The 23018-nt window shown below is 40.0% G+C and overlaps 1 protein-coding gene across 4 annotated transcripts; it reads left to right on the forward strand.

Moving 5' to 3' along the window:
* The first annotated feature begins 997 nt into the window (after positions 1 to 997).
* On the forward strand, positions 998 to 21645 carry LOC147445619 (putative potassium transporter 4). Of its 4 annotated transcripts, XM_086525071.1 has the most exons (8): positions 998 to 1117; positions 2480 to 2694; positions 10623 to 10835; positions 10926 to 10976; positions 13783 to 14043; positions 18040 to 18092; positions 18757 to 19126; positions 20237 to 21645. In XM_086525071.1, the coding sequence occupies exons 1-8, from the start codon at positions 1104 to 1106 to the stop codon at positions 21553 to 21555; spliced, it is 2496 nt and encodes an 831-aa protein (XP_086381197.1). In that variant the 5' UTR covers positions 998 to 1103; the 3' UTR covers positions 21556 to 21645. The 4 variants fall into 4 exon arrangements, with proteins under 4 accessions (XP_086381197.1, XP_086381198.1, XP_086381199.1 ...); XM_086525072.1 differs by lacking the exon at positions 13783 to 14043; XM_086525073.1 differs by lacking the exon at positions 20237 to 21645 and having other exon boundaries at positions 18806 to 18942.
* Positions 21646 to 23018: the final 1373 nt, after the last annotated feature.

Raw genomic sequence — 23018 nt, forward strand, 5'->3', positions numbered from 1 at the left:
TTGTATGTTGAAATGGGCTATGTATTAAATATATAGATAGAGCAAAATGATGCCATCGTCTACAGGCAAGAGAGAAAGGCATCAAGCACCACTGCTGTTTAGTATTCATGAAAAATCGTTTTTCCAAACGTACAAAATTCCTTTTCTTGATTTTGTCGAGGAGATTTTAAAAAATTAAGTCATTTTTTTGGGTTTTTACACTATTTTTCTCTATTTTGGGGCGTAATTTCTCCTTTCTCCTTGCCCTCAACCGGCATTTTTGAAATTGAAACTGGCACGATATTAAGCTGAGACAACCGAACACTGCAGGTGTTTCTCACTCATTCGGCCAAGCTACTCCAAGTTCCAACTTCCAACTCCATGTTTAATGACAGAATATAAGTTTGTATATTGAAATGGGCTACAAATTAAATAAATACATAGGACAAAAGGACGCCATCGTCTACTAGCAAGAGAGAAAGGCATCAAGCACATCTCTCTCTCTCTCTCTCTCTCTCTCTCTCTCTCTTTCCAGACCTTTTGTAGATAGTACTGGCATGCCTAAGGACCGTTGGAGGCCTGACCGTTGTAGAGTTAGTAAGAGCGAGACCCACCGTAGGCGGGTTGCACGAGCTAGTACAAGGTAATGTGGAAGGCAATGGTAAATGTAGATGAGTGAGGTGTACATCCAAAGTTGAAAGGGTACTAGACTCTAATGTACTCAAGGGAGGCTGTTCCAATGCATTGCACTAAGCCTTACACAAATCACATGGGTGTTATAAAGAGGCCTCGTGAGTTGAGAGATGCGAGTGCAGTCAACTAGCGTTGTGCATTGTGCCGTAGAGGCATCCTCTCCTTTTGCATTTTACCCATCCTTTGAAGTTTGTACCAAAGCCATAATAGCAAAAGCCTGTTGAAAGCTGAAACAACGTGTAAATTGGCACTCTTTTTGCATTCCCAAGACCTCCCTCTCCCTCCCTCTCCCTCTCTCTCTCTCAAAAGGATTACTAGGCTCTAGCATCATTTTGCTCAAAGGGGAAGATGAAAAGCCACCTATATAAGCCTAGAAGATTTTTGTTTTCTTAGTGCTTGAAAGGTGGAGCTCACAATTGGTGGTCGTGTCCATGGCGCTCAATGGGTAGGAACATACACACACATTTTTCTTTGTTTTTTTTTCTCTCTCTCTCTCTAAATTTACAATGGTAATCTTTGCTAAGAGCCCTCTTACATTGAACCATCTCCTACAAAGTCTGTGTGCTAAAAGAGAACGAATTACTCACATTTTGTCAATGAATTTATTTTTTTAAATCAAACCAAGACAGGGCATACATATACACAAGAAGTTTTGGGCACATTCTCACAATAATTCTCACATTGTGACTCACCTCAACATCATGAGCTTCTATGAGGGAGGCACCACATGCCTAGCTAGGTACGATCGGGGGTAGGGGACCGCCTGCCCGGTGGGGGGGCGGTGGTAACCTGCCCCCAATCGTACCTAGCTAAGCATGCGGTGCCTCTCGAGCAGAAGCTCATGATGTTATGCATTGTATGAAAAACACTGAAAAAGACTTCATTTTCCTACATGAGAAAATGTCTAAATCTTCTTGTGATACCAACTCATGCACACCCCACATCCTTGTAGGTTAAGCATCCATTGGGATAGTAGTAGGGGTGTTTGAACTCTTCACCTTGAGCATTCAAGTAACTTAAATCACACTCCATGATGGGAATGCCTCACTTTCTACTTACCAAAAGTGTGATCAATTGGCTAGAGCATTGTCTTTATTGTATATACCTACTGGTAGTCCAAACAACCTCTAAAAGTCAAATTGACGTATCCTCCACATCAATGTTCTGGAAAAATCATTTTTCCAAACATATGAAATTCCTTTTCTTGATTTTGTCAAGAGAAAATTTTAGAAAATTAGGTAATTTTTTGCGATTTACACTATTTTTCTCTATTTTGGGGCAGAATTTTTCCTTTTCCCCTTGCCCTCAACCGTCATTTTTGAAATTGAAAAGGGCACGATATTAATCTGAGATACATTTTTCCCCAACATTGCTCCACATGTTTCCACTCTATCTTTTTCTATCTTTATCAGGTAGTTTCTCTGTCCTTAATTATGCTCCATTACTAGTGTTTCTGTTTCATAAAGAGGGTAGCTTAAAAAGAAAAATGGTTCTTTCATGAATAACTGGCTCCTATTGATATTGATATTCACAAGAAGATGAAGAAATTTTCTCATGTACGAAAACAAAGTCTTTTTCAGTGTTTTTTCATACAATGGATAACATCATGAGTTTCTGCTGAAGAGGCACCGCATACCTAGCTAGGTACGGTTGGGGGCAGGGGACGGCCGACGGTCCCCTGCCCCAATTGTACCTAGCTAGGTATGCAGTGCCTCCCTCACAGAAGCTCATGACGTTGAGGTAAGTCCAAAAAATATTGTGATTGTTGCTTGCACATATTGATATTGGGCTTCTTTTTGTTTTGCAGGCAAAGCAATACCTTTATGTTAGCTTATCAAGCCCTTGGCATGGTTTATGGAGGACTCTCCATAACTCCACTTTACCTCTTTTCATCTCTTCCTTTTCAAGCCGTTACCGAAGATGACTACCTTGGTCTTCTATCCATCATTTTTTGGACATTCACTCTCATTGGAGGGGTTAAATATGCGCTTATTGTCTTGTACGCTGATCACAATGGAGAAGGTATGCATGCAATGCTTCTGGAAAACCTTACCAGATGCATCTGAGTCTACAATTGTTCAAGCAAGTCATTGGGTCAGTAATACATAGTAGGGGAACTAATTAGCAAACATTTAACTAATGCAAACCTTAATTATGCCTATTTCCTCTTCAGTGTTTGGGAAAAATCATTTTCCCAAACATACAAATTTCCTTTCTTTGAGTTTGCCAAGAGGAAATTTTAGAAAATTAGGGGTATTTTTTTAACACAATTTTTCTCTATTTTAGGATGGAATTTCTCCTTTTCCTCTTGTCCTCAACCGGCCTTTTTGTAATTGAATACGACACGATATTAAGCTGAGACACATTTTTCCCGAACACTGTTCCTATTTAACACGTAAGTCTTTTTACTAGCAACCTTTTTGCTAGGTGCGTTCAATATGTATTTTATATACTGAAAGTCTCTTCTTCCTACTGACTCTACTCTTTATAAAATACTATAATGCAGAATATTCCCACCCTTTAGCCTATTTTTCAACCCAATTTTTCCCCCTCGCCTCTGTGTAGAGCCCTGTCCTTTCCTCCCACTCGACTCCGCCCCGCAGCAGCCCTATCGCTGCCGTATTTTCCTCCTTGATCACCAGGCCTCTGTTGCCAGCTCGACACCCCCCCCCCCCCCCCCCCCCCCCCCCCCCCCCCCCCCCCCCTCTTGCATGCAGCAAATCTTGGTTATCTGCACTATCAAAGGCTCGACTTTTAAGGTTTTTTTCGGCTCCAACTCCCGTTCAACTCTCTATGCTCCCCATTTAGCATCGTATAAAGATTTTTACGTTTTTCTTTTTTGAAATGTGTACCACCTACTCATATGGTCGTCGCTCTATTCTAATTTCAAATTCTAATAATTTCTCATGGTTTTTTCCATTGAAATTAGGTATTGTTTCATATCCAACTGTAATGACTTGATTAAGCATTTAGTGCTAGCATGTGTGTACTGGAACATGTGCAAAATATTCATATGCATTCATTACTCTTAGGTTTTCTCCATGTCCTATCAAATTTCAATAATTCTAAAAAAAAATGATGGGAAGTTGAGGGAAAATACCACTCTTGGGAGCTCCTTTGGTTGAACAAGTTGAGCATAAAAGCACTTTTGAAGTGTCTTTATCTACGTAGAGAGACATTATTCCAACCTTATGGGTAGAAATTTGCAATTTTTTTCCGTTGAAAGCTTTCAAGCTTATGTGAAATATATGGAAAAGATGTGCGTGGTCTTTTTCCCCCTTTTTTTTTTGTGTGTGTGTGTGTGTGTGTGTGAGAGAGAGAGTGAGAGAGAGAGAGAGGGGGGGGTAGGTAGGTGACTATGATTAGTGTAATTTTGAAATCTATCTCTAAATTTAGATTTGAAGGCGCAAAAACTTATAAAACTAAGAAAATTGTATTGTAAAAATTCCCTACTATAGTCAATTTACGTGTGACATTTTCCATATGTAAGCATTTCAAAATTTAGACATTATCCTTATAAATCCCAATGCACAGCTTATATTTTTCATGTTCAAAATTTAGGCATTATACTTATAAATCCCACTAAATAGCTTATTTTTTGCATAAATCTCAGTAGTTGAGGGTAGATTAGATTGGATGCTTACATTTATACCTTCCACGTCATTAGCAAATGCTTGCATTGGAACATTTCCTCATCATCGTGTGTAGTTTTTTTTTTTTTCATAAAGGGCGTGAGAGCGTTATATTAAGTAGAGAACAAAATTACATTGTGGGGTTTTACAAAATCTTACTTTCGATAGCAGTGATTTACATTCAAAGATAATTACAAAAAAATTGGGGGCATCGTCACCATTTTGCAAACAGGGCATTTAAGCTGTCAGGTTTTCTAATAGATCCTGCATGCGGGCGACCAGACGTATCCCATTGCTGTGTAGCTTTCGTAGCCTTTCAACGTCCATTCTGCATTCATCAAGGATCCTTTGCAGGTGTGTGTAGGAACCATCAAGGAGCACCTCTTGTTGCTTGTTTATGTTGGCACAATTGTAATAGCTCATGCAGTCGGTTAGCACTTTGAAGCTTGCTTCGTAAACTTTGCATTGATCAAGCTTCAGCTGGTTAACCTGCAGGGAAAAGCAATGAAGAAGTTCTCTCAGACTTTTAGTCTGGTAAGCCCTGTTAAACAACCTGTCATTTTGGTCAGACCAAATGATCCAAAAGAACTCCCCTCTTATTCTATTCCAAAAAACCGATAGTGAAGAAACCGAATCCCCTAGAAGAAGCTGCTTCCAAATGGGTGTGAACCCTAGACCTGCATTAAGAGGGGCCAAAATCTTTAAGCTTTTAGGACAGTTGATAAAAAGGTGGGGGATGTCCTCTTCAACTCTGTCGCATCGTGTGCAAGTTCCGTTTCCTAGACCAGCATTCTTTATTCTTTGGCTTGTCCAGACTGCTTTGTGCAAAATTAGCCAGAGTAGGAGGAGTGCTTTGAGGGGATGCCCCTATTCCACAAGGCCTGGAATTTGAAAGTCCATTGCCTAGAGTTAAATGCGACTTTCCATTTCTTGTTAAGAGCGCTGTGCAGAGGTTCTTTCAGGGTAGGGTTCAGAGTAGGGGGGTTGGGCAAAGCGCTCCCATTTGCCCAGTGGAAAGCCTTGGGGGAGGGGTCGCTATTAATCGAGAGGGTCCATTCTAGTTCCTTTGGGAAGAGAGCCTTCCGTCTTTCTATAAGTGCTATCTCCCAAGGTTGCACTGGGTAACGACTTGTGAGTTCGATAAGGGAGAGCCACCTATGCTCGAGCTTGTGCCAAAGGTTTTTCCAGGTTGAGATTCCTTTGTTGTGGATGCGTTTGGCAGTCCTAATCTAAGACTGGCTGAGGGGGGGGATAGGAGGCATAGCCCACCACAACGATTCATGGGTTCTTAGGTAATAGCTGTGTTTGGAATCCCAGCTTACTCTTAGAAGCTCTCTATATCTGTTCCAAGCTCCCCACAGTGATCTGAGAAGGGGGGAACCACTAGGGGTTATCTCTTCAGGGCCAAAGAATATGGAGATCCAGGGTAGAGGGAGCATCCCCTTGTGGCCTTTAATTGAAAACTTGTTGATATTTCTGAATATCAGTGTTGCCCATTCCTCTTCAGGATTATCTAATTCCCTAAGGACGAGTTTCACTGCCAGCTTGTCCGCCCATTTGCTGAAATTGGGGAGTCCAAGACCTCCTTGAGCCTTGGGTAGGCAGCAGACATCCCAACTTACTTTAGCTAGTCTTTTTCTCAGTGGGTCCCCCGACCAAAGGAAATTTCTACATGCTCGGGTTATTTCCTTAAAGTGAGAGTCGGGGGGTCTCCAGCAGGAGAGGAAAAAAAACACGTAGCAAGAGAAAAATTGCTTGATGACCAGTGTTCTTCCTGCTATGTTGGACTGGAACCCATTCCATTGATTTAATTTGATGGAGAAGCGATCCAAGACCCATTTCCACCTTTGGGACATGGAGATTTTAAATCCAAACGGAATCCCTAGTAATCTGAAGATGACCCCATCTTGAAGGACTGTGCATCCTTGCTCTGTGATCCATCTAGGAAGTGGAGAGAGGGAGGCCCTGATTCCGGTTTTAGCATGATTGATCTTAGAACCAGAGGCTGTGCAGAATGTTTCCAGACATTTCCAAAAGCTTTGGAGTGTCTGTTCGCGTCGTTATTGAGCAGACCATTGGTGTCGTCAGCAAACTGAGACAGGCATTGCTGCTTGCCGTCTGGTAGGAGTATTCCTTTGAGAATTCCTTCCTACATTCTAGTTTTGACCAGCCAGTTGAGAGAGTCTGCAGCAGTGGCAAAGAGTAGGGGGGCGAGGGGGCATCCTTGCCTAATCGATCGACTGAGAGGGAAGGGTTCCGAGAGGCCATTATTTACTGCTACTCTTGCCTGAGCATTTCGTAGCAATGTCTTTACGAATCTAATTATTCGTGGTCCAAATCCCATCATAGCTACGCAGTCGAGTATTAACGTCCATTCCAGTCTGTCATATGCTTTGTTGAAATCGACTTTGACAAAGACCAAGTCTTGGGCAGTGTCTTCTGCATGCTCTATACCTTCCCACAATGCTATGACTGCTTCCATGATTCTCCTGCCTTTGATGAAACCTTTCTATTCTATGCACAGCCATTCAGCAAGGGCTGGGGATATCTTGATAGCAACAGTTTTGGCGAATATTTTGTAGGCTGAATTTAGCATAGTGAGAGGTCACCAATTTGATATGATCTCCTTGGGCCCTTTCTTGTGAAGAAGTTTGATGACTCCAGTGTTGAGCTGTACTGGTAGGGCGCCATGTTTAACTGATTCTTCCCAGACTTTAAGAAGTATGGGAGCAAGTACTTCCTTAAAGGTATGGTAGAATTTTGCCGGGAGTCCATCAAGGCCTGGAGTCTTCTTCGGCTTTAAGGCCTCAATGCTTTCTTAATTTCCCCTACTGTTATACCTGAATCTAGTTGTACTGCTAAGTGAGGGGGAATCACTTGTTTTCTTGACTGTCTGATTGTGGCCCGGGCCGAGATTACCTCTTCCCTCAGAGTTTCCTTGGGACTGAAAAGCGAGGAGAAGTGGTCCTTGACAATAGCTAGATTCTCAATTTCATTGAGGGCCTTGCCGTTCTATCCCCCCAACAATGGGATGGCCTCTATACTATGTTTCTTTCTGAGAATTTGAAACATTTCTTTAGTAGGTTTGTCAACTTTGCCTGCCCACCAGTCCCTAAAGAAAAATGCCGCATGTTTGAGGGTGAGATCCTCCTCAACCCGGAGCTGGTGCCTAAGTGTAGCAATCTTGTCCTGAGTATCAGTGTTCAGGCTTTTGCTGCATTCCAGCTCAGCCAATTCGCTATAGATTTGGCTGGAGGGTGAGATCCTCCTCAACCCGGAGCTGGTGCCTAAGTGTAGCAATCTTGTCCTGAGTATCAGTGTTCAGGATTTTGCTGCATTCCAACTCAGCCAATTCGCTATAGATTTGGTCTTTGCGTTTCCTTCTTATTTCTGCAACTTTCTTTCTGAACATTATCAACTCTTTGTGAGTGTTATCTATAGCTACTGTCCATGCCTTGGAGGGGGTGAAAACCTTGGAGAATGCCTGTACCTAGATTGACTTTATGCTGGTCTGAACTGCCTCCAATTGAAACAGGGAAGGGTCCATGTGAAACCAGTGATTCATTATTTTCTTACATTTATCATCCAGTGTTATAACTAGAGGATAATGATCTGAGGTGGAAGAAGTGGTCCTAGGTTTGGCCTTGATTCAGTTAAAGCTTCTGGCGAATGCAGTGCTTAGGTAGCATCTGCCTAACCTTGCTTTTCTAGCATTAGTACCTCTAGAGTAATTATGCCAAGTGAATTCCCCAGGAGAGCCTACATCCCACAGGTCGAGGTGATCCTTGAGTCGATTCCATTTATGTCTTTCTGCTCCATTGATCACATTACCCCTGAGGGGAAATCGGTCTTCTATACTCTCAACCATGTTGAAATCCCCTATGAGGATGGTGGGCTCGTTTAGAGTAGAGAGTTTCTGCCAGAGTTGGGTTCTGTTTTTGACAGACCCCCATGTGTAGACAGACAGAATCATACATTGCAATGGTGACTCAACAACAACCCCTACCCAATAGGTGCCTCTACTTGATTTGTCTGTGTTTACTTTCCATGTTAGAGGTATGCCAATGGCAGTGCCTCCAGATCCCTTCTCATGAGAGGAGCATGACCAATTGTGATCTTTGGAGATGACATTCAATCTCTGGGCGAGCTCTTCTTGAGCAATTTTAATTTCTTGTAGTCCAATGACGTCCACAGGGAAGTTTCTGATCCATTCTTTGACTTTCTTGGCTTTGAGAGGGTCAGAAAGACCCTTAATGTTCCAAGAGATTATTTTCATCTAGGAATACGTTTCTCCTTGCAATTTTTTGTCTGAGCTCGAGGGGAGGGCTGCGAAACCGAGTTGTGCCCCCTCTTGTTGTCCTTCTAGACTTCCATTGGAGAAGGCCCTACCTCTGCTTTGCCCTTCTGGATAGGTGCTACGTTCTCTTTGTTGGGGTCGCTGCTAGAATTTGATCTGTTATGAGTTGGGTCACTCATCTTGTCTGCTTGGTTGACTTGAATTTCTAGTCTAGTGTCCGTGTCCTCATCATCCTCCGAGTCGGGTTCAATGGATTCTACCACGTCGGATTCTTCCCACTCTGGTAGGGCTGCTAGCAGGGCGAATCTATTGGGTCCTCTCGTTTTGATCTTGTCTGTAGAAGTTTTGTTTGTCGATACTTTCTCTGGCTTAGGGGGAGTGGGGGCAGGGGAACTCGAGGGAGCAGGAGGGGAGTTCTTCTGCGAGCTAGCATTCGTGGGGGCTTGTTCGGCCTTGGGGTTTTTCTTAGGGCATTCCCTAACGAAGTGCCCTTTTACTCCAGAGTGAAAGCAAGCGTTAGGCAGGTACTTATAGCTCAGGGGTTGTTCAAAGCATTCTCCATCGTCCAATGCAATGAGCATCGATTGTGGCAGGTCGACTGAGATGTCCATCTCAATGAGGGCTTGAGGGTGCCATGCAGGGATATAATCCCCTCTCGGTCTGCCTCCTAATACCTTGCCTAACTTAGCCCCTATAACCCTGAGGTAGTTGTGGTAATGGAGGGGAAGGTTTGGGAACTCGACCCAAACGGGGAAGTGGTTGAGTGAGTCGCTTTCAGCTTTATAATCCTTATTCCACTTAAACAGACAGAGGGGGGTCGCCCTAAGTAACCATTGCCCAGTGCTCAATACTCGAAATGCCATATCCGCATTCTTAAAGACGAAGACGTACTGGTTCCTGGGTAAGGCCTGAATGGTCTCCACTTCAGCCCCTATAGCCCCCCATTGATTACGAATCCACCCTCTCAGGACGTCTGCAGGTGGGCGAGGGCCGGCAAGAAGTCCTATCAATGCCCTGTTCTCTAGATCACTTTGGGTTTTCCTAACCTGAACAGCAGCAGGTAGTAAGACGTAGGGCTTATCGGCTCCATGCGACTGGTTGCCTCCAACAGAAGTCTAATTGCCTCCTCCTTGTTGAGTGCTCGTGGCATGACCATTGGAGGTTGAAGCGGCCAGGCCCTCAGGAGGATCTGAAGATCCACCTGCATGCTGAGGGAGAGTTGGTGGTTGGGAGAAGAAGCCGAAATCATGGCGTAGTAGTCTAGAAGGCTCGAGCTTCTCTGCACTTCCGAGCAGCGGGCTATGGTGGTCTATTCCGTTCAGTAGTGCTGCGGCTAGTGGGTTATGTGGGGCGAATGTGCTTGGGTCGAAATCTGTGAGACCACCGCCATGCAGAATCTGGCAGTTATTGCCCACGAGTGTGTGATGGGGGAGAGTGACCGTGGCCCAGATATTGCGGGGCCTTGCGCCAGGAGTGTGATGAGGTGGGATAGTGGGAGAAGACATTTTGCTTGGAGCGTGAAGAGGGCCGCCGCCTTGACAGAGGCAGTGAAAGGCTAGGGTTCCATCGCTCGTTCTTGAATGCAAATAGTTCGAAACTCGCTCTTGAAATGTGATCACATCATTGTTAGTGAGGGGCTATCCAAGAACTGAGACATTGCCTCTTGGAATATAGTTATTTCATGGCATGTCAACATGGGCATGCCCCCCCCCCCCCCCCTTTTCCTCTTATGTGCTAGATGCAAGTAGCAAGCACATATTGTGACTAACACAACAGTGCATACACTGATGTGTAAAGCGCAAAGAGAGCCATAGCAAAGCATAGTAACTATGGAGATCTTTTGTTTTTCTTTTTAGAGAGAGAGAGAGAGAGAGAGAGAGAGAGAGAGAGAGAGAGAGAGAGAGAGAGAGAGAGAGAGAGAGAGAGAGAGAGAGTTCTTTAACAAACTTGCATACAGGAATTACTTTCTCATTGTTTTTTTTAATCAACTTTGTACTTAAATTTTTTTTTTGATTTTGAAGGTGGAACATTTGCACTTTATACCCTTCTTTGCAAACATTTGAACATGTCTCCTTCAACAAGAAGCCAACCACAAGATAATCACTCAAGTATCGTTTCAAGGTTGAGTCTTTGGGCTGGAAAGAGCCCAATGATGAATAGGTTTCTTTTTGGCATGACTATGTTGGCTACATGTATGGTTATTGGAGATGGAATTTTGACTCCTGCAGTATCAGGTAGAGCTCTTGTTCCAGAAACCTTTAGTTACTTTTAGTACTTTGCAACTTGCATCAATCGCATACTTATGGTCTTATCAAATGTTGCAGTTTTGTCTGCTGTTGAGGGTTTGAAGATAGTCTCTCCTACTTTTAGCCAAGGTAAGCCATATTGATTCAATGTAGCAAAAATATTGTTGGTGGATATCATTCAAATAAATTGTTATTTTGAGACTTTGATCGATGATAATTGCTATATACTTAACAACAATAGGAGCAAGGCCGATCGATAACTAGATGCTTAGCATCTTATGTGTCATTTCTGTTGCTATATGGTGAATGGCTGTTGTGCACAATTTCACACTATGATGATGCTTGAACATTCTGCAACATGTTTCTCTACCTTATGCTCTCTCCTTGCAGAATATGACAATCAATCTACACAACAAGATTTAGAAATTTTCTCATGTAGGAAAACGGAGTCTTTTCAAGTGTTTTTCATACAATGAATAACATCATGAGCTTCTGCTTGAGAGGCACCGCATACCTAGCTAGGTACGATTGGGGGCAAGGGACAACTAGATGTAGACACAAAAACTCTTTAATGACCTTTCTTATTGTAAAAGGAAACATAAATCCTCTCAGTAGGGGAAGGGTGACAAAAGGCACTCTAGGGCCTATACCACACAAATGCTTTACACTAGTGTTCGCACAAAACTAGCCTTTAATGTCTTTTTAACCAATTAAGATTCCAAAAATCAAGCTAGGGTCTCAGCTTACCTTGAAGAAAATAGGTAAAATTTTACAAGTGTTAGTGCAAAAACAGACAGATCCTTCAAATTCTAACCTAAAAACTGAAAGAGTTTCAAGTGTGGCCTTTTTCTATGTGGTTGGAAAGCAGGTTTTTGGTGAACCTTGCTTTACACTCTCTTTACACATGAAAAATCGAAGAAGACATTTCATGAGATACTATTTATTGGTTTGAAAAAAAATGTGTCAGAGTTTGTCAAAGTAGGAAGCAACAACTTTTAAAGAGAATGTTATCTTCTTGAGAGCAATCCAAGTATAGGCAGATATGAGCTACCATTCAGAAAAATAAATTAATTACCAAAAAGTTACAAAATCTTCTAGATTTTATAGGCAAGGGTGCTCACCTGGGATCTTACAAAACCTTAGATGCATCACAATTGAACTAGAAAAGTAGCAATTCATAAAGCTAGGAAGAGGCAATCCTTTGACCAGACTTGCTGCCATTCTTCCTTTGGTAAAGCAATTTAGACCATCCATTTCCGTTGAAAAGACAAGAGGGGCTAAGGGAAAACCTTGGGGTATTGACCTATTGAGGTCAAACATCTATGAAAGACCATTGCTAATGGAGACACTTGCTCTAGAAAATAGTAGCATATCCATACCAAACCCTATTAGAAGTAAGCTATATTTAATGGTAGAACATTCTAGATGATCATATATATTATTTTTGAAAATCAATATTAGTAAATAAATAATCATAACCAATTTCCTCAGCATGCTCAATGCCTTCCCAAAGAGAGATCACACTTTCCAAAAATCTTCTTCCTTTGATGAAAGTTTTCTTCTCTTAGAATATTCCTCTCATACGGATAGGGTTGATCCAACTACCCACTACATTGGCAAAAAAATTCATATGCTGAGGTGAGTATAGTAAGGACTCTCTAGTTAGCACAACACCCATAGGACCTCTTTTGTGGAGCAACTTGACTACACCTGTATTGATGGGGATAGGTAGAGCTTTGTCTTTACAAGCCTCTTCACAAATTTGGAGGAGAAGTGGACCTAGGATTTCTTTGAAGGTACGGAAGAACTCGACAAGGAGACCATTGCACCTCAAGTCTTCCTTGTTTTGAGACCTTCTGTAGCAAGCTAGATGTCAGACAATGAGAGGGGTTGATCTGCAAGACCCATGGATGTCCTTTGCTACCAAAGTTGTTCTCCTGCCTCCTAGATTTTAGGAGAAATTGATTCTACATGATTGAAGAGCTTATGAAAGTGTCTTTTGGTTAGCTCTAGATTCTCCTCATCACTAGTAATTTTACCTTCACTAGTGGAAAGGAGAGGGATAGCATCACAGGCTGTTTTTCCTAAGAAACTTGAACAATTCCTTTTTCCATATTTCGTTATTGTGCACCCTACAACTAGGATATTTTCTAACATTCCCGAAAGTGCAAATTCAGTTTCTTATTTGAGAGGCACAATACACTAGGGTATGAGACCAAAAATTCATTACAATATGAATAAAAGCATACCAAACCTCATAATTTTACGAATAAAAGCATACCAAACCTCTAAATTATGACAAAATCACAGCATCTAAAATCTCAAAGATATGGTTGTATGTTGAGAGCAGGCTTCAATTCGATAAACCATGTCGGACAAAGGGGACTTGATGTGCGAACTTACGCTAGATTAGAGCCCTAATTGATTTAATCAACTCTCTAATCCAATCTCTTGAAAACTAAAAGTTGGTTCTCTATGGACATTTCTAAGATTAAACTCTTTTTTTAATGTAGTCTGTAGTAGAGATGAAAACCATATTCAAAATATTATGGGCAATTTGTAAATATTTTCAGAATAGTCTTCAACTCTAGCTTAAAGTTTAAAGATTATCGTCAACCTCTGAAAATGGCATTCACTTTGACTTAGAAAAGGTTCCCAATCATAACCTAATTACTTATAAGAAAGACCTACAAAATCATAACCGAATTATTTATAAGAAAGACCTACAAAGTCATTATTTAACAATCTTGCATTTATGTTCAATTGAAATACTTCGAGATTTGGATGGCTATCTCTGCAATGGCTTAGGGTTACCAAACAAGCTTATGAGGCAAATTGGAGGAGCTCATCCATTCCAAGTTTTCTTTTAGCTTTGATCGTATGTTTCATCGAGCAGTGAGCATTGGATTTTGATCTATTAATTTTTATTGTCTAGGTGCAATTGTAACGATATCTGTGGCTCTTCTTCTTGGGATGTTCCTTGTGCAACGATTTGGCACTCAACATATAAGCTTTTTATTCTCCCCTGTGATAGTCACATGGCTCATAGTTACACCTTTGGTTGGGTTTTACAATGTCTTGAAACACCAACGAACTATATTTAAAGCCATCTCTCCTTACTACATGATAAAGTTCTTTCTACTTCATGGACTACGTGGATGGCTTGCACTTGGAGGGACCTCCCTCTGCATAACAGGTATTTAACCTTCTTAAAAGGCCCTTAATTAATTTAACCTCTTTGGTTACACTTCAAATTCTCATTTGTACTTTAGGTCCTAATCAAGAGAACCAGTCAAAACAAGAATCATCAAAGCTTTTGATCGTAGAGTCCACTTATCCCGCTCACTCTTAAAATGCTTAAATGCATTGAATAAGATGATAGAAACCCTATAGGAATGGTTAAATGAAGGTTCTACTTCCCCTGTGGTGTAAACATGCACACAGAGTCAATTGCACATATACTTGCACCCATGCACATCAACATCCAATTGGTTGAAATGCTACCAACTTTCATGTGAGCAAACGATGTGCACGTATGCACACACACACATACTAGGGTTAACCCCCATTCACAATCTGTGGCCTACCACATTAGAAATATTCTTTTCACACAAAAAAAACTAGCAATTTACACACACACACACACACACAACCAAACAAGTTGAGTAGTTCCACTATAAGATGGTGAGAGAATGCAGGTGGCCCCATGTCACTCTCCCACACAAGATGTCCCAAGGGGGATCAATAGCACACGATAACTAGGTAAACTGGCCTATCCAATTCTCCAAACCTTGGACTCCATTCCCCAAAGACAAAATGAGAGAGAGAATATGAAAATAGAGGTAATTGTGTATAAATCGCCATGCAACCTTAGCTTATATACAAAAAGTGCTTGCCCTTCTAAAAAATCCATGAGGCCTTGCCCTTTTTAGAATAGTCCATGAGACATTGCACTTGAGGCTTTATTGGAGTGTCCTCAATACCCCTTTGCATTTCCTGTCCCACTTTTTCCACTTTTCCTTCTTATAAGCACCCCCGAGCGCATAGGTTGGATTCCTAGCTACTTGCGACAAGTTATGGCTAATTTTGGCAATCACACTTGACATGCCTAGCTATCCAACCTACTTATCCTTAGGTGTTGATGTCACATATCCCATGCCTAGCCATATGGACTACTTATACACTTTCATTTGGTTTATCTTTAGTTCTTATGCCTTGTACAATGACCCTAGTTATTCCTAGAACTCATAGGATCCACTATAATGACTTAGCAAATACACCACGTTTTACGATATGTCTAACATTTTTAACTTCTTAACCCAAATCATTTTCCTCAATGATCACTTTGAACGGTGTAGGTAGAAAGGAAAAAATTAATAGTATTAGTACAGAGTGCACCTATAATCCTTTTGTCCATGATGCATGTATATCAGTTGCTGCAGATGCTCATGTGTGGTACTTTGACAGTGGTGCTACAAAGCACATTACCTCTCATTGTGACTTGTTTACCTTTCTCGAGGATGTCCTCACGAGAATATAGTCACTTGTGCAAACAATGCCTCTTATCCAGTCAAGAGAGCTGGAAAGATTCTGTTGACTACTACAAATGGCATTTCTTTTACACTTGTTGATGCACTATATGTACCTAGGATGAAAAAGAACCTTTAGTTTGTATCTACACTTACTAGACTTGTTCTTGTTGTGAAATTTGTGGATGAAAAATGTAATGTTCATGATCTTAGTTTTGGTGATGAGATTATTGTATTAGGCATTTTATGATGTGGGCTATATATGCTCGCTTTGCATGACAAGTGTGGGCAAAATTTTGCAAATGCAGTTGTGAATTCAAAGGATGTTTCCAGATGCAAAACTTTGGCATACATATTTTGGGCATCTAAATTTTGTCAATTTGTTGCGCTTGCAAAAATCTGATATGATTGCTTCTTTGCCGCCTCTTGAAGCGCTTGTAAAGCATGTTTGTGAAGGCTGTATTTTGGGCAAAATGAAGCATTCAAAGTTTCTAAAGGATGGTTCAGTAAGGGTTACATGCAAGTTATAGCTTGTGCATAGTGATGTTTGTGGGCCCATGCAAACTCCGTCCTTTGGAAATTACCTTTACTTTGTGACTTTCGTTGTTGATGATCACTCCATGCATGCATGGGTATATCCGCGTAAAACTAAGTCCGAAGTGTTTGTGTGCTTCAAGCAATTTTTGCTATGACTAAAAATTTCTCTAAATGTACTATGGGCACCTGGTCCCTTCTGATAGAGGGGGGGAGTATGTCTCATGAATTTAATGCATTTCTGACTAGTTGTGGGATAAAACACCAATGTACAATGATGTATACACCTTAGCAAAATGGTGTTGCTGAAATGGTGTCACTTACGGAGATGGCATGATGTATGGTCAAGAGTCAAGCTTTGTCACATGGATTTTGGCTTGAGGCTATCATGTGTACCACTTATGTACTTAACATGTATCCTACAAAATATTTCTAGTCTATGACTCCATATGAAGCATGGTATGACAGAAAACCATCTATTGATCATATGCGCATTTTTGGTTTTTTGGCTTATGCTTTGGTGCCACAAACCAAACACTAAAATTAGATAATAAGGCTATCAAATGAATTTTTGTTGGTTACAATACTAAAAGCAAAGATTACAGGTTGTACTATCCACAAACAAAGCGTATCTTAGTCTCATGGATGTTGTGTTTGTGGAAGATTTGTTCAACCCTTACTGTCATGTACTAGAGGGAGTAATGTAAGCTCACAGGCAGCTTGTTGCCTCTTTTCTAAAAATTTGATTGGAAATTCAAATGAGGCAAGTGTACAACCTATGGGGGTTTTCAAAAATGTTACAGATCAACCTATTACTGATGTAGATGTACATGATGTACTTGATGAGGAAAGGGCTAAGAATGAGTAGCTAGGCTAGAAGTATGACAAATTGGTTTGTGCATACTTTGCGTGATAGTAAACTGGATGCACATTTGTCTAGTCATACTCGTTCAGGTTCTTGCCATGCATCTTATGCATCAGATTGTTATCCTTTGGCTGTTTCTAGCTTATGTGATGTAGAGGAACCTTTGTATTTTGATGAAGCATAGAATTCAAAAAATTGGGATGGCTGTCATGCAATCAGAATATGATGTACTTATAGAAAATGAAACATGGACTTTATGTGATTTTCCATTGGTACAACGTGGGTTTACAAGTTGAAACGCAAGCTCAATGGTGAAATTGATCACTATAAGGCTCTACTTGTTGCAAAAGGCTATGGACAATAGAAATGCATAGATTATGAAGAGACTTTTGCTCCCACTTGTGTATGACTATTGTGCATTTTCTATGTGCATTGGCAACTCATTTTTGTTGGGATGTACATCAATCAAACATTGTTACTACTTTCTTGAATGGTGACATATTTGAGGAAGTTTATGTAGCACAGCCTCGCAATTTTGTCAAGAAAGGACAAGAGGATAAAGTGTGCAAATGTAAGAAAACTTTGTATAGGTTGAAGCAGCCTCTTCGTGCTTGGCATGAGAAATCTGACACTCATTTATTCAATGATGCTTTTGTAACAGTCCACTAGGAAGCACTTTGTATTTTAAGCGTGAGGGTGATGTACTTCTCATTGTTGTTCTATATGTGGATGATTTGCTGATCACTGATCCAAACAAGGCACATATTGCTAAATTTAAGTCTGATTTGAATGCTACTTTCAAGATGAAAGATTTGGGGATGTTGCCTCATTACTTGGGTATACAATTCAAGCAGTGTGATGGTGGTATTGCCTTATGTTAAATACTTTTAGAGTTCAAATTATCTCTTTTAACCTCATGAATGAGCTCACCATCATATCAAAATGTCCTACCTAATCAGCAAAGCTCAAATTATCTCTTTTAACCTTATGAATGAGCTCACCAACATATCGAAATGCTCTACATAATCACTTATAAAGAAAATCAAGTGTGAAAATGCAACCATTAGAGGACTTTTTACACTCAAGGAAGCCTAATTATGGTCCTTGACATAATTATACCATAAACTAACTTCTATGAGATGAAAACGTACTTTTTTTATATTATATTTGAAACATTATGGTGTCTTGATCTACAATATTTACAATTTCTTCCATGATTGTGTTTTTAATGTCCATAATTTATAACAAATTATTTTGAATGTAGGTGCTGAAGCTATGTTTGCAGATCTTGGGCATTTCAAGAGGCAATCAATACAGGTAGTCTTTTTTATTTGATCTTTGAGAACATTGTTAGATAATTGAGAAAACATTGGACTCCATTTGTTTTTGCACCTGAATATAGATTTGAAAAATGATAACTATTGAATTTTTCAAAAAATAGAAACAACTATAAATCAAGACTGCTTAGATCTTGTATATTCTTCTATGTGACCTCAATCAACCCTAAAATTCTTCATTTGGATGCTCAAATTTAAAGGGGTCAAGTAATTGATAAGCCTTCTAAATGATATATTTATGGCACATATCATATTAAGTGTGTACTTTGCGTCTCTCTCTCCCTCTATGTGTGTGTGTGTGTGTATGCGTGCATGTGCGTATATTGGCGTAAGTATTTTTATTTATTACTTTATTTATATCTAGATACATGTGCATATATGAATGCATACATGCACACAAACATGCATACATACAAACAATTATATAAATGTGTGTTTATGCATGTGTGTGTGTGTGTGTGTGTACATCTAGATGCACACATGTATACATCTATGTAGGAATATGTAAACATGAGGACTTGACCATTGAATGGACCATAATCACAAAATAATGATCAGATTAATCAAAACTTTTTGACTCACTCATCATTATTGTAGTGAATTGTATTAAAGAGAACAAATTCTTCTTATTTTATGTCCTGCAGCTTGGATTTCTACTCGTGGTGTATCCTTCCAATGTGATTACTTATGCAGGGTTAGCTGCATATCTCATCAATAATCCGAAGCATCAAGGACAAGCATTTTTCAGATCCACACCTACATTTATCTTTTGGCCAATGTTCATTGTGTCCACACTTGCTGCTATTGTGGCAAGCCAAGGCCTTATCTTAGCATGCTTCTCACTAGTCAAGCAGTGTGTGAATTTGGATTGTTTTCCACAAGTCCAAATTATTCACACCTCTGAAAAGCATAGAGGACAAGTATATTCCCCTCAAGTGAACTACACCTTGATGATCCTTTGTATAATGGTCGTTCTTGGCTTTCATGATGGATCATGTCTTGGGAATGCTTATGGTGAGAATGCTCTCTTTAATCTTACTTTCAAGGCTTGTAGTGCTTTTTAAGGTGGTAGTCTCCTTTGAGGTCTTATGAGATTATTTGGGGATCCACCTCAAAAAATGTAGATATATTACATGAGATCATTAGATATATACAAGGAGTTTTTTTACCTATTTGTAGGTTTCTTATAAAAAAGGGGTCATTTTTTATTCATAAAATATATGTGAAGGGGGACTTTTAGAATAGAGAAACAGAGATTCCATTTCTAATATTAGTACAAAATTGAATAAAAAATTAACTATAATCTTTTGTGCTAAAAGATCTCATGTATCATGTTTCATTCTGATACTTAACATGGTCACATATATCTCACACTGTGTGTGTGTGTGTGTGTGTGTGTGTGAGAGAGAGAGAGAGAGAGAGAGAGAGAGAGAGAGAGAGAGCGAGCTTCACCCATCTCCATTTCTCTCACACCCTGAACATTGAAAGAGCATGGGCAATTTAAAAAGAGGAAGGTGGCCCATTTAAACTCAATTTCACACTATGTGAATGACCCGTCAAATCTCATGAGAAGTTATTTCACATGTAATGTGCACATAAGCTAAAAGCATGAACTATATGAGTGACCCATGCTTCAAAGCTTTACCTTTTTCAGTGTTTTTCATACAATACAAAACATCATGAGCTTCTGTTCGGGAGGCACCGCATACCTAGCTAGGTACGATTGGGGGCAGGGGACCACCGGGCCAAAACATACCCACAATGGTATATTAAGGCATATATTCATAATTCAAGAACAATAAAGATTTTCCTTTCATCAACCTATGTAAACATATTTTCATCAACCTATGTAAACATATTTTCTATAGAGATTTAGCTTGGGCACAATGTTGCATTTTGGAACCAATCAACATTTGAGTATTTTCTGTGTGCAAAATCATGCTTCAGAAATTTTTCATATGTGCACATTTTCAAGTGTGAGCATGCATGCACATGCTCATACAATTTTCCTTGTATGCACATGCATACAAGGAAAATTGTTTGAATTCTTGTAAAAGGCAAAGTAAATTCAATTCTTTTGTATTTTGCACTAATTGGGCAACATAATGTTTTTCTATTGTACAGGGGTTGCAGTGATACTAGTTATGCTAGCAACCACAGTGATGTTCACAATGGTGATGGTGGTAGTATGGAGGATCAATGCCTTGATAGCCCTATTATTCTTTCTACTTTTTGCTTCAATGGAGTTGTTCAACCTGATAGCAATGCTAACCAAGGTCCCAAAAGGTGGATGGCTACCCTTCTTATTTGCACTAGCACTGGGTCTTTCGGTGTTCACATGGGTTCAAGCACGGTCCAAAGTCTCTCAATTTGAGATTTCTCACAGTGTTTCTTCATTTACCTTTACAAATATGCTTCTAAAAAACGGCACGTGTCGAGTGCCTGGCGTTTTCTTCCTACATACACTTTCTTACTGCTCACAACAACAACTAGCCATCTTTGAATTCACCCCCAAATATCACCCTACAAACACACCACTATCCACCACATTTAAGCCATATCTTCCAATCAAAGAAACAAGAATTTTTAAAAATACCACCTTACAAGCTAGCCCTTTTACACAAAATTATGAACTCTTTGAAGCCTTACCTTCACCCAAGTACCCTTCTAATCTTTTTCCAAGAGAAGAAATTCAACATCTACCACACACAAAAGGTGAGAGGCAAGTTACTCCTCCATCAATTTTCACTAATCAACATGTTATGCAGAGTAACCCTTGCTACATTGATTTAGAAAGGAATACACTTTACCCAAACTTTCAACACTTTCCTCTCCAAACTACAAGTGAAGGGGTCAAGCTTTCAACATCAATACCTCCCGTGCTACAACATTATGTTCAAAACACACATTCTCTTCATCAAGTGGTGGTATTAGCTTGCTTTGAGTTGGGCGAGGCCCCTATCGTGTCAGGAGCTAGTCGCATTCGTTTCACACTCTTGGATAAGAACATGCCAGTGGGAGTCTATCTTTGCACTATCCAACTTGACTACAAGGAAGCAATTGAGGATCAATGCAAGGGACTTGGTGTGGAGATGCTTAATCACCTTGAGGAGTTCCTTCATGATAAAGTGTTAGCCACATCAAGTGAAAGCCTTGTTCAAGTTGCCAAACTAAAAGGGTGGGTGGTAGAATTGGAGGGACCTCAACAAATGTGGCGAGAGCAACTTCTTGAGGTAAGAAATGCAAAGCAAGAGCCCAAAGACCTCATTTCTCACATGGTTTGTAGGCCCAAGATTAGGCTATCTTCCAAGTGGAGCTTCTTATGGAAGTTTTGCCTTCTCAAGTTGTATCCTCTTCTTCAATTTTACGACCCCCTCTCAACAATCCTTTCTCATATGACACCGGACAATATTTTAGAATTAAGCATGATTTATGACATGTAAAAATTGAATCCCTTAGCTTTTTGAGCCAAACACACAATGGTGCGTGTTCCTAAAGCTACAAAGTTGTTTGTCACAAAAATTTAGCCTTTATCATGTTTTTTTTGTAAAGGAGGAGCATTCCCGCTCGTAAGCTACAAAGTGCATCTTGAGGCATCATTCAACCGCATTCAAACCCATGACTTGGATCACAGAGGTGAATGTTTCAACCAAATGAGTTAGCTCCCGTCAATGCCTTTATCATGTTCTGATCCCTAGTACCACTTTACAAGCATAGAAAGATCTCAAATTTAATTATTTTATGGAAGCTCTATACTCACTCTCTCTCTCTCTCTCACACACACACTCTCTCTCTCTCTCTCTCTCTCTCTCTCTCACACACACACACACACACACACATATTTTGGATTTGGCAACAATATCCTATACACCATCAATTGAGCTTCATAAGGGTCCTAGATAAGGCATTTAAAAGTGTGAAACCAAGGGAATTAAGGATTGAAAATAGCAAACACAAAACTACATACAATGGTGCATGTTTCTAAAGCTACAAAACTAATTTAGCCTTTATGATATTTTGATCCCTAGTACCACTTTACATGCATAGAAAGATTTGAAATGTAATTATTTTATGGAAATTATATACTCTCTCTCTCTCTCTCTCTCTCTCTCTCTCTCTCTCACACACACACACACACACACATGCTTGCATGCATGCACGCACGCATGCACATGTATTTTGCACATGAATTTTGGATTTGGCAACAATATTACGTACACCATCAATTGAGATTCATAAGGGTCCTAGAGATAAGGCATTTTCAACATGTGCCACCAAGAAAAAAACTAGGCATTGAAGATAGGTTGTAAATGTCCTACTTCACCTCTCTAAGTCTTCATGCCATTTTGCCACTCAAACAAAATGGAAATGTAACGAAACTTTAGGAGGAGATTTAAGACACCTAGAGCACTATCCTACCAAGTTTGGTTTTGGTTGCAATCCGACTAGATGCCAAAATCACAATCTATCATGAAAAAGGTCTTAAAAATTTTAATAGAACTATCTACAAAGGTCTCCTTATGGTCTATGAATACTCTCCTATGGTCAAAACATAAAATAATAGTGATTTAAGCACTCAAATATGAAGGTTAGGCTCAATAACATGTAGTCGTGAACCTCAACAAAACTCACAATGTTTACACTTTATTGAAAGAGCAAGGAAAGAGGAACATAATGCAAGTCTTGGAATTGAAAACGGATTACCAATCATTAGTTGCAATGGTTATAAGTTGGAGCTTAGTAGTTGCTGGAGTGTATATACAACAAATTTCATTTATCTTCAAAAGATAAGCCATTTTCATATTAAAGTTATTGGCCTTCATACCTAGGGATTTCTAAATGGCCAATGGCAGGCTCACATGAGCTTTTACACATATCATGATAGAATTACACCTCAAAGAATTGA

This window comes from Adiantum capillus-veneris, chromosome 12, assembly GCF_014529385.1.
Source record: "Adiantum capillus-veneris isolate H3 chromosome 12, ASM1452938v2, whole genome shotgun sequence".
Classification (NCBI taxonomy): Eukaryota; Viridiplantae; Streptophyta; class Polypodiopsida; order Polypodiales; family Pteridaceae; genus Adiantum; species Adiantum capillus-veneris.